Here is a 14,870-nt window from a genome sequence, read left to right as displayed (position 1 = left end):
CCCTCCCTGTCCTCTTCCACTGGATGTTCCCTCTAAACACATTTTCCTCCCAAACCTACTTTGGGGTGCAACTTACTCCACAGACTCCCCAACTTCTTCAATATAATTTACCTCATCTTTATAAATCTCTAGATGTCCAGATGGCCCCTATATGTAACGGCCCCTTCACGTGGTTCGGTGGGTGTGCAATATTTTAAATGAATTACATCCGTCTCCTCTTCCCACAATCCCATGTCCTGGTTTTCGCTCTGTCTCCCTTCTCATCAGCCTGACATCCCCCAACCTCCTCCTTCAGCCCCTATATACCTGAATACAGACGATAATTGCTTGGTGTAGTAGGGCCTTATCTCAGAAACCAACCGTACAACCACAAGTCCCAGCCGAACCGTAGCTCTAAAGTTCAATTCATAAAACAGGTCCTCGTCTGGGGAGGCATGTGCAGCGAGTGTGGTTGTCCCCTCCGGGCCTCGGTACCAGGTCGGGGCCCAGACTATAAACCTCAGCAGAAGCCGCTCACCTGCAGGGCATATGCAGGTGCGTTTACACAGACAGATTTATCTGACAGATCTTTGAAGCCAAAACCAGGAACAGACTATAAACAGAACAGGTCATAAAGGAAAGGCTGGGATCTATCCTCTTTTCAAATCCATTCCTGGCTTTGGCTTCCAATATCTGTCAGATAAATCTTTCTGTGTAAACGGGGCCTATTAGAAAAAGCGGTTTTTAACGATGGCAAATGAGATTATCGTTAATCTGAAGTCGTTCCCCATATTACACAGAACAATAGTCGTTACTATGATCGTTTACTCCATCTGATCCCGGCAAATGGAGGAACGAGGTGGAATTACAGAACAATTAATGAACAAATGCAGAATTACAGCGAACGATTAACGATGATTTTGGTGTCTGCACCAAACAAACGATTTCTCGTTGGTCGTTCAATCGTTGCTGCATTTACACAAAACGATTATCATTAAAAATTCAAATAATATGCCGATAATTTGCGTGATAATTGTCCCGTGTTATAGGACCCTTACTCAGAGCACAGCAGTGCCATCTTTCTTTCTGGAATTTTCTTGACTTTTTTCTAAATAAATAGGTTACCGTGAGAATCTGCCGGACTGAAGCCGATGAGCAGTCACTATGCAGGGAGACCTCGACATAACGGGACAAATCCTCAGCATGGGGCGGGGAGAGAGTCCTTGTCCATTGGTTGTGTCCGTTATTGCAGCTTACAAAGAATTCAAGGGAACACAGAGACCTGTTATTATGTTTAAAGAGGAACCATTTATTTGTGGCTCCCGTGTAATAATCAGCAATGTCCATGATGTGCACACATGATCAGGAAGCCTCGCAATATGGACGGCACGGACGGCGCTCAGCCGTGAAGATGGTGGTCGACCTAGCAGGATTAGCGTAACAGAGGGAGGAGGCACTGCGCTCCTGGTTAGCATCTTCTATTATACATTCAACAAAATCGTCATGGCTATGGATGATGGAGGATGCGGAGTCAGCAGTGGGAGTTCTATTCTATTTACATATCAGGAATGGGGGTCGGGGCCCCTGGTTACTGGTCCTTCTTGCTCTCTATGGCAGGATTCTCCTCACCTTCCGCCTCTTCTTGGTTCTTATAGATCTTCTTCGCTTTCTGGTAAAGCTCGTTCAGGTTGAATTCTCGGATAACGTTTTCCTGATGAAGAAAAATTAAAAATTAAGAAAATGTGCATTGAATGTCATCACTACGGCTTCATACACAAAGACAGAGTGCCATCAGACCTGGAGCGATCAGCTGTGATCACCTGAGAGAGCTGCAGCGGCCACTACAGAAGAAGCTTGGTATTACACAGTCCTCCAGAGCAGGAGATCTATCTAGCTGAAGTGGTAGGACAGATGGGAAAACTATTATACACTCAATTATAAGAACCTGCCCTGATGTAGGCTCCTTGTGTGCATTAAGGTTTTAATATTCTTTATCCAACCATGTATACGAGGATGCAAATGCACAAATCCTTGTGTACATGATTGGATAAAGAATATTAAAGCATATTATTTTGTGTGTGTATTCTCTCTTTATTGGACTGCTTTCGGAGGGTGACAGGCCCTCTTGGATACACACGTGTGTGAGAGACCCATGTGCAGCTCATTTTGTATATATTGCATTAAGGTTTTGTCAGCAGAGTGTTCTGTGCTGCTGCTTCAGACTACAGGAAAGTTACAGTAAGTAAAAATTACACTTTCCCTTACGTCCAGAGCAGCAGCACGAAAGGGGATGTAGCAAGCAGGTAAGACAAAAAGCGAGTTCAGTGATTACTGTGTTTTGTTGGTCGATTTGCTATTGCCCCAACTAGCCTGTCTGTGGATGGAAGCCTGCCTTGGCAAGCCCTTGTCATAATCGCAATACTCGCACCTTGAGTTAGACATTGACAAAAAGGGGCCACCCTGGTGTTTCCCTATTTATGTTCCAATACTCGCAACCGAGTGGGACTTAAGGGGCTATTTATCAGGGTGGTGTGGTGCTCTCCCTATCATGGAGGCACCCCGTGGCAACAGGCTAAAGATATCTGGCTATCCCGTGTTTTGAGACTCGCAACCGAGGCTCCACGGACTCCTGTTTTGCATATTTAAATTTTGTGGGGCATCAGTGGAGACTCTTGATTGAGGACTTCATTGGAGTTTTTTTCACTGTTCTCCTTGAGTTCAGTGATTACTGTGTTTTGTTGGTCAAAAAGCGAGTTAAACCTCACCTATCAGCCATAGGCGACGTCCTGCCGAAGGTTGGTTAGTCAGGTGACCCAATGTACAGTTTGGCAAATGTTTTAAATAAAAACCCAGAGGCAGTCATGCAGATCATTGGGTACAGAATTCTTCTTGGCTGGTGACGAGGACACTGACTTTGTAGAGTGCACTTTATTAGGCTGCAGCACATGAAGTCCGGCTTCCTGACAGTATACAGAGGTGGTCTCTCTAACCCAGGGGTCCCCAAACTGCGCCCCCCCCCCCCCCCCGAGGCCTTTTATCCGGCCCCCGCCGCACTTCCGGAAAGGACAACTCTTTCATTGGTGGTCAGTGAGAAGACTGCTCTCACTGACCACCAATAAAAGAGTTCCCCCTTCCGGATCACGCCAGCCTCTGCCCCGCATCCACACTGCTGCCGACATCCCCGCCGAAGGGATCCCCCAGCAGGTGCAGCGACGTCATCACTGCCCCTGCCGGAGGATCCATCAGAGATCATGTCCAGGTTACATCCAAGGCGGGGGGGGGGGGGGGGGGGGGGGGGGGGGGGTGGTTTGGTGGTCCGTGCGGCGCGGAGGAGGCTGGCGGCAGGGCTGACATCTCACACTGCTCCGAGATCTGCGGTCCTGCTCCAGGATCTGCGGTCTGGTGCAACGGACCGCAGATCCTGGAGCAGTGTCAGATGTTATCCCTGCCGCCAGCCTCCTCCGCGCCGCACGGACCACCAACCCCCCGCCTGGGATGTAACCTGGACATGATCTCTGAGGGATCCTCCGGCAGGGGCAGTGATGACGTCGCTTCTCCTGCTGGGGGATCCCTCCAACGACTGACCGGCTGAAGAGGAGTGAAAAGGCACTATTAGGTGAGTATAATTTTTTTTTTTTTTGTAGCAATGCAGGGGGGCATTATACCTATATGGGGGACATTGCAGGGGGGCATAATAACTATATGGGGGGCATTGCAGGGGGTCATTATAACTATATGGGGGACATTGTTACTATATGGGGGACATTGCAGGGAGACAATATAACTATATGGGGGACATTGCAGGGGGGCATTATAACTATATGGGGGACATTGCAGGGGGACAATATAACTATATGGGGGGCATTGCAGGGGGTCATTATAACTATATGGGGGACATTGTTACTATATGGGGGACATTGCAGGGAGACAATATAACTATATGGGGGACATTGCAGGGGGTCATTATAACTATATGGGGGACATTATTACTATATGGGGGACATTGCAGGGGGGCAATATAAATATATGGGGGACAATGCAGGGGTACATTATTAGTATATGGGGTGAGGGGGCTGGTTGAGGGTGTGAAGGGGGAGTTAGGGGAGGCTGATTGAGGGGGGAGTGAGGGGTGGAAAGAGAGGGATGCTTTTACGTTTTGTTTTTTTTTTTTTTGGGGGGGGGGCGTTGTGGCATTTTGCACTGGGATTTGATTATAGTTTTTTTTTTTTTTTTTATAGTCCGGCCCTCCGACGGTCATAGGGACAGTGAACTGGCCCCCTGTGTGAAAAGTTTGGGGACCCCTGCTCTAACCCATCTAAAGTGGCTTTTGAGGATTGCAACTTGGTTTTTTGTTTTTTTTCCTGCAAAAGAAAAGATGATCAGACCTCCTAAACTCCCTGGTTCAAACAGTTTATATTCTGGCTCTGCCCACTTCCGAACATCTTCAATCTTCCTTATTGGAGGGCAAGAACACATGCAACTCAAAGGTCGATTTATGTTAACAAAGGATCAAACCTTTGAGTAAAGTCCTGAACCGCACCCGATCCTGAAGGAAAATAAGGGAGGGCTCAGAAACCCCCAGTGCTTGAATCTCACTCGCTTGCGGGGTTAATAGCCACCAGGAAGCAGACTTTCAGATATAGGCTTGAAGGGTGCCAGAGTTGCTCCAACACGCGTTCCATGAGGCCCAGGGTGGCCTTGATCAATATATCAGCCCATCACGCCATAATCTTCTGTCTAGGATTGCAGACAGAGGTTCGATACGTGAACTCTGGGGGCAACCTTCAAGTTAAAACCTGAGACCGTCAAACAACCTTTCTCAAAACCCTCCTGGAAAAATTAAAGAATTGATAGAGATGTAGAAGAGATCATTTTTAACATAGCAGCCTTCGACCAGCTTCCTAACCCTCAGGTAGGTTCTATTGGTAGATGCAGCCTTGGACTGGCTAATCTCCAGGCGGTTAACTTCAGGGAGTCAAGATTCAGACATGGCCGGCGGTCCCGAGTTATTAAGGGAGATTGGTGGACGTCTCCAGAATATTTCCCTAGACATTACTATCCAACTGCTAGTGTCAACTTCTGTAATTTCTCTGGAGGAAGAGATAGGGTCACAGACTGGGCATCTTGTTATGTACTCCAGGAATAGTACCAGCCTTGTGCAAATATTAGTCACTCGCACCTGCTGCGTTTGCCATTAAGAACCAGTCTTCTAGGTAAGACGCAATGACGACCCCGGATTCTTTCAGGACGGCGACTACAGCTGACAGGTGACATAACCTTGGTGAATGTGAACAGAGCGGAGGTCATCTCAGACAGAAGGGCTGTACACTTTGAACGTTGCCGCCACTTGCCTTGCAAAGCAATGTGCCGTTGTCTCTGCAGGTAGAAGTGTCTCCAATCTAGCATGGTCAGGTCTAGGAGGGAAAATACAGAGAGTGCATCCTCTATATACAACCTTCTTCATGAGATGAACTCACTTCCAACTGTAGATCTATGATCATTCACCAGCTGCCTATATTCTTTGATAGATAGATCTCCAGATAGTCTTCGTCTTCTAGGACCCTCTCTAACACCTTCACAAAGAGGCGGCCGTCTCTCTCGCGCAGGGCCTGATTGGAGTGCAGCACAAGTTGTCTGTGGGATTTCTGTATGATCACCTTTCCTTATTGTGTCTACACCCTGTGGGCGAGAAGTCGCCCCCTGTCTGAGGGTACATCTACGGCTATTGCCAGAGAAGCCAATGTCATGAGATTCTTTGTCCCCATCCCCAAGGCCTCTGCCCGATCCTTCACCTCTTCCAGTACTTTTCATATGGCAATTCCTGTAGAATGTGGAACAAAACAGGAGTTTCTTATCCTTTTATTAGACTGGGGCGGAGATTCTACCTTTCTGTAAGAAACGTTTCTCCTGAGAGTCCAGTACAATCCAAACAGCCTATTCAGGCCGAATCTCATGGCACATACAACTATAAAGATTGAATGTCCGTCGCTCCCACAGTCTAATCCACAAGGCACAACTCCAACCATGGAGCCAGGGATCAGGCGACCGCGCATGCTGCACTGCAGTAACACACGGACAATCACAAGCATGAGCAATGTGCTTACAACTATATATATAATATCCATCTGGAGGAGCCATGACCTTAGTGCAAGGAACGCTCATCCTACCACCTGTCCCTCAGGAGGACACACATAAGCCTATCCCCTGCTCCCCTGTCCCTCAGGAGGACACACATAAGCCTATCCCCTGTCCCTCAGGAGGACACACATAAGCCTATCCCCTGCTCCCCTGTCCCTCAGGAGGACACACATAAGCCTATCCCCTGCTCCTCTGTCCCTCAGGAGGACACACATAAGCCTATCCCCTGCTCCTCTGTCCCTCAGGAGGACACACATAAGCCTATCCCCTGCTCCTCTGTCCCTCAGGAGGACACACAGATAAGCCTATCCCCTGCTCCTCTGTCCCTCAGGAGGACACACAGATAAGCCTATCCCCTGTCCCTCAGGAGGACACACATAAGCCTATCCCCTGCTCCCCTGTCCCTCAGGAGGACACACATAAGCCTAGCCCCTGCTCCCCTGTCCCTCAGGAGGACACACATAAGCCTATCCCCTGCTCCCCTGTCCCTCAGGAGGACACACATAAGCCTATCCCCTGCTCCCCTGTCCCTCAGGAGGACACACATAAGCCTATCCCTCAGGACAACACACATAAGCCTATCCCCTGCTCCTCAGGAGGACACACATAAGCCTATCTCCTGTCCCTCAGGAGGACACACATAAGCCTATCCCCTGCTCCCCTGTCCCTCAGGAGGACACACATAAGCCTATCCCCTGCTCCCCTGTCCCTCAGGAGGACACACATAAGCCTATCCCCTGCTCACCTTTCCCTCAGGAGGACACACAGATAAGCCTATCCCCTGCTCACCTTTCCCTCAGGAGGACACACATAAGCCTATTCCCTGCTCCTCTGTCCCTCAGGAGGACACACATAAGCCTATTCCCTGCTCCTCTGTCCCTCAGGAGGACACACAGATAAGCCTATCCCCTGCTCCTCAGGAGGACACACATAAGCCTATCCCCTGCTCACCTGTCCCTCAGGAGGACACACATAAGCCTATCCCCTGCTCCTCAGGAGGACACACATAAGCCTAGCCCCTGCTCACCTGTCCCTCAGGAGGACACACATAAGCCTATCCCCTGTCCCTCAGGAGGACACACAGATAAGCCTATCCCCTGCTCCCCTGTCCCTCAGGAGGACACACATAAGCCTATCCCCTGCTCCCCTGTCCCTCAGGAGGACACACATATAAGCCTATCCCCTGCTCCTCTGTCCCTCAGGAGGACACACATAAGCCTATCCCCTGCTCCCCTGTCCCTCAGGAGGACACACATATAAGCCTATCCCCTGCTCCTCTGTCCCTCTGGAGGACACACATAAGCCTATCCCCTCCTCACCTGTCCCTCAGGAGGACACAACACAAGGAGCAGAGATCAGGCCAGGTTCCTATAGGCGGAGTGATTAAGTCATTGCTTGTTTTACCAGTAGGATCTCCCCATTGGTGCAGCTGCTTAGTACGTGAGGGAAACAGAGAATCCCTCACAGGGATGAGCTGTAATAACTGCATGGATTGTGCTGCAGACACTAGATAGGCAGGATTACACTTATAAAAGCAAATGGCTCTGTTCACACTACAGACAAGGACAGTACCTGAGTGAAGCTCCAGGACACAGCGCGCCCCTTCTTATCGATCTGTGGCCGCCGTAATACCTCTTTGCCACCTTGAAACAAGATGAGTGTGGGGAGCTGCTTGGAGAGAGGCGAGGGGCTGACGTTATACCTGGTGGGAGAGAGAAGACGGCGACGTCACACACCGGCGGGAGAGGGGGGACGGGGACGCCACGCACCGGCGGGAGAGAGGGGACGGGGACGTCACACACCGGCGGGAGAGAGGGGACGGGGACGTCACACACTGGTGGGAGAGAGAGGACGCTGCCGTTTAGAGGTCGGCGGGAGAGAGGGGACGGGGACGTCACACACCGGCGGGAGAGAGGGGACGGGGACGTCACACACCGGCGGGAGAGAGGGGACGGGGACGCCACACACCGGCGGGAGAGAGGGGACGGGGACGCCACACACCGGCGGGAGAGAGGGGACGGGGACGCCACACACCGGCGGGAGAGAGGGGACGGGGACGCCACACACCGGCGGGAGAGAGGGGACGGGGACGTCACACACCGGCGGGAGAGAGGGGACGGGGACGTCACACACCGGCGGGAGAGAGGGGACGGGGACGTCACACACCGGCGGGAGAGAGGGGACGGGGACGTCACACAGTGGTGGGAGAGAGGGGACGGGGACGTCACACAGTGGTGGGAGAGAGAGGACGTTGCCGTTTAGAGGTCGGCCTAGCACCATTCTTACCTGGTACTGACGTCCGGGTATCTGCCTATATCCACCTTACCGAACTTCAGCCCGGCACAGTTATATCTGGGAAAGAGACAGGTCAGGTTAGGAGAAGTCATAGAGTGCATGTGTGCGAGAGCCACAGCGGGGAGGGGACTCACTTCAGAGACAGCTCCGCATAAATGGGGGCAAATGACTGACACTCAGACGACCAATTCGCAAAATATTCCACAATCCATGAAACACGCCGATCAGACTGCATCTCCTCCTGCAGAGAGAAAGACGGGTGAGACGGGGCGAGACCTCCGCCAGGCACAGGGTAAAGATGGCAGCCTCACTGGCCGGCCCTGGTCACATGACAAGAGGAATCAGATGTATATCCCTGGTGTACAGACAGACAGCGCAGTGACATCACAGGAGGATATCCCTGGTGTATAGACAGTGCAGTGAGGATATCCCTGGTGTATAGACAGCGCAGTGAGGATATCCCTGGTGTATAGACAACGCAGTGAGGATATCCCTGGTGTATAGACAACGCAGTGAGGATATCCCTGGTGTATAGACAATGCAGTGAGGATATCCCTGGGGTATAGACAGTGCAGTGAGGATATCCCTGGTGTATAGACAGTGCAGTGAGGATATCCCTGGGGTATAGACAGTGCAGTGAGGATATCCCTGGTGTATAGACAGCGCAGTGAGGATATCCCTGGTGTATAGACAGCGCAGTGAGGATATCCCTGGTGTATAGACAGCGCAGTGAGGATATCCCTGGTGTATAGACAGCGCAGTGAGGATATCCCTGGTGTATAGACAGCGCAGTGAGGATATCCCTGGTGTATAGACAATGCAGTGAGGATATCCCTGGTGTATAGACAGTGCAGTGAGGATATCCCTGGTGTATAGACAATGCAGTGAGGATATCCCTGGGGTATAGACAGTGCAGTGAGGATATCCCTGGTGTATAGACAGTGCAGTGAGGATATCCCTGGGGTATAGACAGTGCAGTGAGGATATCCCTGGTGTATAGACAGCGCAGTGAGGATATCCCTGGTGTATAGACAGTGCAGTGAGGATATCCCTGGTGTATAGACAATGCAGTGAGGATATCCCTGGTGTATAGACAGCGCAGTGAGGATATCCCTGGTGTATAGACAGTGCAGTGAGGATATCCCTGGTGTATAGACAATGCAGTGAGGATATCCCTGGTGTATAGACAGTGCAGTGAGGATATCCCTGGTGTATAGACAATGCAGTGAGGATATCCCTGGTGTATAGACAGTGCAGTGAGGATATCCGTGGTGTATAGACAGTGCAGTGAGGATATCCCTGGTGTACAGATAGACAGCGCAGTGAGGATATCCCTGGTGTACAGATAGACAGCGCAGTGACATCACAATAGGATATCCCCGTGTATAGCCTGGCAGCTGTGATGATGTCACAGTCTGTACACAGCGCAGTGACATCACAGAGCGGCGCAGCCATGGTCTCCTCCTCCACCAGGGCAGCTGTATGTGGTGCTGTCAGCAGGAGGAGGAATGTGTCATCCCTTACAGCAGCAGCTTGTGCTCCAGAGCTGCTCTTCCTACTGTGTCATCAGATGTGAGGTCCCCGGCGGCGGCTCTTACCTCAATGGTCTTATCACTGAAATACTTAATGTGTTCAGGGCCCAGATAGAGCGGAGGCTTACACGTCATGAGGAAGACTGTGGAGAAGAGCAGAGGAGGAAGGCTGAGAGCCGGCCGAATGCACAGTGACACCCCCCCGCACAGTCTCTGCACACACTGACCCCCCCCCCCGCGCACACAGTCTCTGCACACACTGCCCCCCCCGCACGCAGTCTCTGCACACACTGCCCCCCCCCCGCACGCAGTCTCTGCACACACTGCCCCCCCCCCCCCGCACGCAGTCTCTGCACACACTGCCCCCCCCCCGCACGCAGTCTCTGCACACACTGCCCCCCCCCGCACGCAGTCTCTGCACACACTGCCCCCCCCCCCGCACGCAGTCTCTGCACACACTGCCCCCCCCCGCGCGCAGTCTCTGCACACACTGCCCCCCCCCCGCGCGCAGTCTCTGCACACACTGCCCCCCCCCCCCCCCCGCGCGCAGTCTCTGCACACACTGACCCCCCCCGCGCGCAGTCTCTGCACACACTGCCCCCCCCCCCCGCGCGCAGTCTCTGCACACACTGACCCCCCCCGGGCGCAGTCTCTGCACACACTGACCCCCCCCGCGCGCAGTCTCTGCACACACTGACCCCCCCCGCGCGCAGTCTCTGCACACACTGACCCCCCCCCCGCACGCAGTCTCTGCACACACTGCCCCCCCCCCCCCCCCGCGTGCAGTCTCTGCACACACTGACCCCCCCCCGCAGTCTCTGCACACACTGACGCTTACCCAGGCACAGGGTAACATACAACAGGCCCATACGGATATCCAGGCGGAAGAACAAGATGGTGTTGGCGACTTTACTGAACATGAAGATGTTCCCGATGTGCTGCTCAATGGTGACTGAAAGAGATTACAGGGTTACGGTGGACACCGCGCAGCAATACGAGCCCCCCCATCAGTCATATCCTGACCCCAGCCCCCCCCATCAGTCATATCCTGACCCCAGCCCCCCCCCATCAGTCATATCCTGACCCCAGCCCCCCCCCATCAGTCATATCCTGACCCCAGCCCCCCCCATCAGTCATATCCTGACCCCAGCCCCCCCCCATCAGTTATATCCTGACCCCAGCCCTCCCCCCCATCAGTTATATCCTGACCCCAGCCCCCCCCCCCATCAGTCATATCCTGACCCCAGCCCCCCACCATCAGTTATATCCTGACCCCAGCCCTCCATCCCCCCCCCCAATCATTTCCATCCTGACCCCCACTCACTGCTCCGCCGGTTTTTCATCATGACGATGGCGCTGAGGAACATGAGGATCTCCACTTCTCTCTGCAGGAAGAGACCAGACATCAGCGGCTAGATATAGGGGTCTCCGGACCCCCCACCCCCCACACTGTACCCATTACTGGTGCCTCCTCCTCCCCCACACTGTACCCATTACTGGTGTCTCCTCCTCCCCCACACTGTACCCATTACTGGTGTCTCCTCCTCCCCCACACTGTACCCATTACTGGTGTCTCCTCCTCCCCACACACTGTACCCATTACTGGTGTCTCCTCCTCCCCACACACTGTACCCATTACTGGTGTCTCCTCCTCCCCCCACACTGTACCCATTACTGGTGTCTCCTCCTCCCCCCACACTGTACCCATTACTGGTGTCTCCTCCTCCCCCCACACTGTACCCATTACTGGTGTCTCCTCCTCCCCCCCCCCCCCACTGTACCCATTACTGGTGTCTCCTCCTCCCCCACACTGTACCCATTACTGGTGTCTCCTCCTCCCCACACACTGTACCCATTACTGGTGTCTCCTCCTCCCCCCCACACTGTACCCATTACTGGTGTCTCCTCCTCCCCCCACACTGTACCCATTACTGTTGTCTCCTCCTCCCCCCACACTGTACCCATTACTGGTGTCTCCTCCTCCCCCCCCACTGTACCCATTACTGGTGTCTCCTCCTCCCCCACACTGTACCCATTACTGGTGTCTCCTCCTCCCCCCCCACTGTACCCATTACTGGTGTCTCCTCCTCCCCCCACACTGTACCCATTACTGGTGTCTCCTCCTCCCCCCACACTGTACCCATTACTGGTGTCTCCTCCTCCCCCCACACTGTACCCATTACTGGTGTCTCCTCCTCCCCCCACACTGTACCCATTACTGGTGTCTCCTCCGCCCCCCACACTGTACCCATTACTGGTGTCTCCTCCTCCCCCCACACTGTACCCATTACTGGTGTCTCCTCCTCCCCCCACACTGTACCCATTACTGGTGTCTCCTCCTCCCCCCACACTGTACCCATTACTGGTGTCTCCTCCTCCCCCCCCCCCCCCCACTGTACCCATTACTGGTGTCTCCTCCTCCCCACACACTGTACCCATTACTGGTGTCTCCTCCTCCCCCCACACTGTACCCATTACTGGTGTCTCCTCCTCCCCCCACACTGTACCCATTACTGATATCTCCTCCTCCCCCCACACTGTACCCATTACTGGTGTCTCCTCCTCCCCCCCCCACTGTACCCATTACTGGTGTCTCCTCCTCCCCCACACTGTACCCATTACTGGTGTCTCCTCCCCCCCCCCCCACTGTACCCATTACTGGTGTCTCCTCCTCCCCCCACACTGTACCCATTACTGGTGTCTCCTCCTCCCCCCACACTGTACCCATTACTGGTGTCTCCTCCTCCCCCCACACTGTACCCATTACTGGTGTCTCCTCCTCCCCCCACACTGTACCCATTACTGGTGTCTCCTCCTCCCCCCACACTGTACCCATTACTGGTGTCTCCTCCTCCCCCCACACTGTACCCATTACTGGTGTCTCCTCCTCCCCCCACACTGTACCCATTACTGGTGTCTCCTCCTCCCCCACACTGTACCCATTACTGGTGTCTCCTCCTCCCCCCCCACTGTACCCATTACTGGTGTCTCCTCCTCCCCCCACACTGTACCCATTACTGGTGTCTCCTCCTCCCCCACACTGTACCCATTACTGGTGTCTCCTCCTCCCCCCACACTGTACCCATTACTGGTGTCTCCTCCTCCCCCCACACTGTACCCATTACTGGTGTCCTCCTCCTCCCCCCACACTGTACCCATTACTGGTGTCTCCTCCTCCCCCCACACTGTACCCATTACTGGTGTCTCCTCCTCCCCCACACTGTACCCATTACTGGTGTCTCCTCCTCCCCCACACTGTACCCATTACTGGTGTCTCCTCCTCCCCCCCCCTGTACCCATTACTGGTGTCTCCTCCTCCCCCCACACTGTACCCATTACTGGTGTCTCCTCCTCCCCCCACACTGTACCCATTACTGGTGTCTCCTCCTCCCCCCACACTGTACCCATTACTGGTGTCTCCTCCTCCCCCCACACTGTACCCATTACTGGTGTCTCCTCCTCCCCCCACACTGTACCCATTACTGGTGTCATCCTCCTCCCCCCACACTGTACCCATTACTGGTGTCTCCTCCTCCCCCCACACTGTACCCATTACTGGTGTCTCCTCCTCCCCCCACACTGTACCCATTACTGGTGTCTCCTCCTCCCCCCCCCACTGTACCCATTACTGGTGCCTCCTCCTCCCCCACACTGTACCCATTACTGGTGTCTCCTCCTCCCCCCCCACTGTACCCATTACTGGTGTCTCCTCCTCCCCCCACACTGTACCCATTACTGGTGTCTCCTCCTCCCCCACACTGTACCCATTACTGGTGTCTCCTCCTCCCCCACACTGTACCCATTACTGGTGCCTCCTCCCCCCACACACTGTACCCATTACTGGTGTCTCCTCCTCCCCCCCCACTGTACCCATTACTGATGTCTCCTCCTCCCCCCACACTGTACCCATTACTGGTGTCTCCTCCTCCCCCCACACTGTACCCATTACTGGTGTCTCCTCCTCCCCCACACTGTACCCATTACTGGTGCCTCCTCCCCCACACTGTACCCATTACTGGTGTCTCCTCCCCCCACACACTGTACCCATTACTGGTGTCTCCTCCTCCCCCCACACTGTACCCATTACTGGTGTCTCCTCCTCCCCCCACACACTGTACCCATTACTGGTGTCTCCTCCTCCCCCCACACTGTACCCATTACTGGTGTCTCCTCCTCCCCCACACTGTACCCATTACTGGTGTCTCCCCCCCCCCCCACACTGTACCCATTACTGGTGTCTCCTCCTCCCCCCACACACACACTGTACCCATTACGGCTGCACAGCCCCCCGGGGGACACACATAACGGCTGCACAGCCCCCCCTGGGGGACTAGGGATGCACGATGCACCGAAAAATTGATACTACTATCGATCTTCGGGGCAAAATAACGGTTCGGTACCAGGATTTCCTGGTATCGATACTTTGTTAAACTACAAAATAGCGTAGTTTAACAGAGTATAGTGCAGAGAACATGACAGACGGCTACCTGAGCGCCTGTCATGTTCTCTATGTGCCACCCCTGCAAACACAGACCTGGGACCCTGCTCTTTCGTGCACCATGCTGCTGCCGCCGGCCACTCCTGCCTCTCACATCGCCGACCCGGGGACACGTGTGTGCCACAGCGGGGTTGGCAGCTGCGATAGTGCTGAGGTCTTATGGAATAAGATGAGCGGCATGAGCTTCCCCCCTCCACAGGCACCGGGCATGAGACAGAGCTGGGCCCGGTGAGTGTCTGACAAGAGCCGAGGGGGACGCGGGGTCCCGGGTCAGTACAGCATTACAGAGCAGCGGCGGCGGCGGCAGGAGAGCGAAGAGAGAGGCTGAGAGCTGCACCGTCCGGGGGAGAAGGCTGGAGGTGGGGGAGGTGAGGAGGAGATCTGACAGGAGGTGGGTGGCTGTGAGGTGGGGGAGGTGAGGAGGAGAT

General features: G+C 54.0%; 1 protein-coding gene across 2 annotated transcripts in view; it reads right to left on the bottom strand.

Annotated features, from left to right (window-relative positions):
* Positions 1 to 1,264: 1,264 nt before the first annotated feature.
* Positions 1,265 to 14,870, bottom strand: part of TMX2 (thioredoxin related transmembrane protein 2) — a 17,296-nt gene continuing 3,690 nt past the window's right edge. Inside the window, exons 2-8 of one of the 2 annotated variants that reach the window (XM_069979577.1) lie at positions 11,269 to 11,329; positions 10,783 to 10,896; positions 10,011 to 10,087; positions 8,547 to 8,653; positions 8,404 to 8,469; positions 7,690 to 7,819; positions 1,265 to 1,690 (exon numbers count right to left, since the gene is read on the bottom strand). In XM_069979577.1, coding sequence (XP_069835678.1) covers positions 1,568 to 1,690; positions 7,690 to 7,819; positions 8,404 to 8,469; positions 8,547 to 8,653; positions 10,011 to 10,087; positions 10,783 to 10,896; positions 11,269 to 11,329 — 678 coding nt within the window. In that variant the 3' untranslated portion in view covers positions 1,265 to 1,567. The remainder of the gene's footprint in view (positions 1,691 to 7,689; positions 7,820 to 8,403; positions 8,470 to 8,546; positions 8,654 to 10,010; positions 10,088 to 10,782; positions 10,897 to 11,268; positions 11,330 to 14,870) is intronic. The other variant, XM_069979578.1, reaches the window with a different exon arrangement.

The sequence above is a fragment of the Dendropsophus ebraccatus genome, chromosome 8, assembly GCF_027789765.1.
Source record: "Dendropsophus ebraccatus isolate aDenEbr1 chromosome 8, aDenEbr1.pat, whole genome shotgun sequence".
Lineage (NCBI taxonomy): Eukaryota > Metazoa > Chordata > Amphibia > Anura > Hylidae > Dendropsophus > Dendropsophus ebraccatus.
Note: the sequence above shows the minus strand (reverse complement) of the source record. Positions and strands in the feature narration are given on the sequence as shown.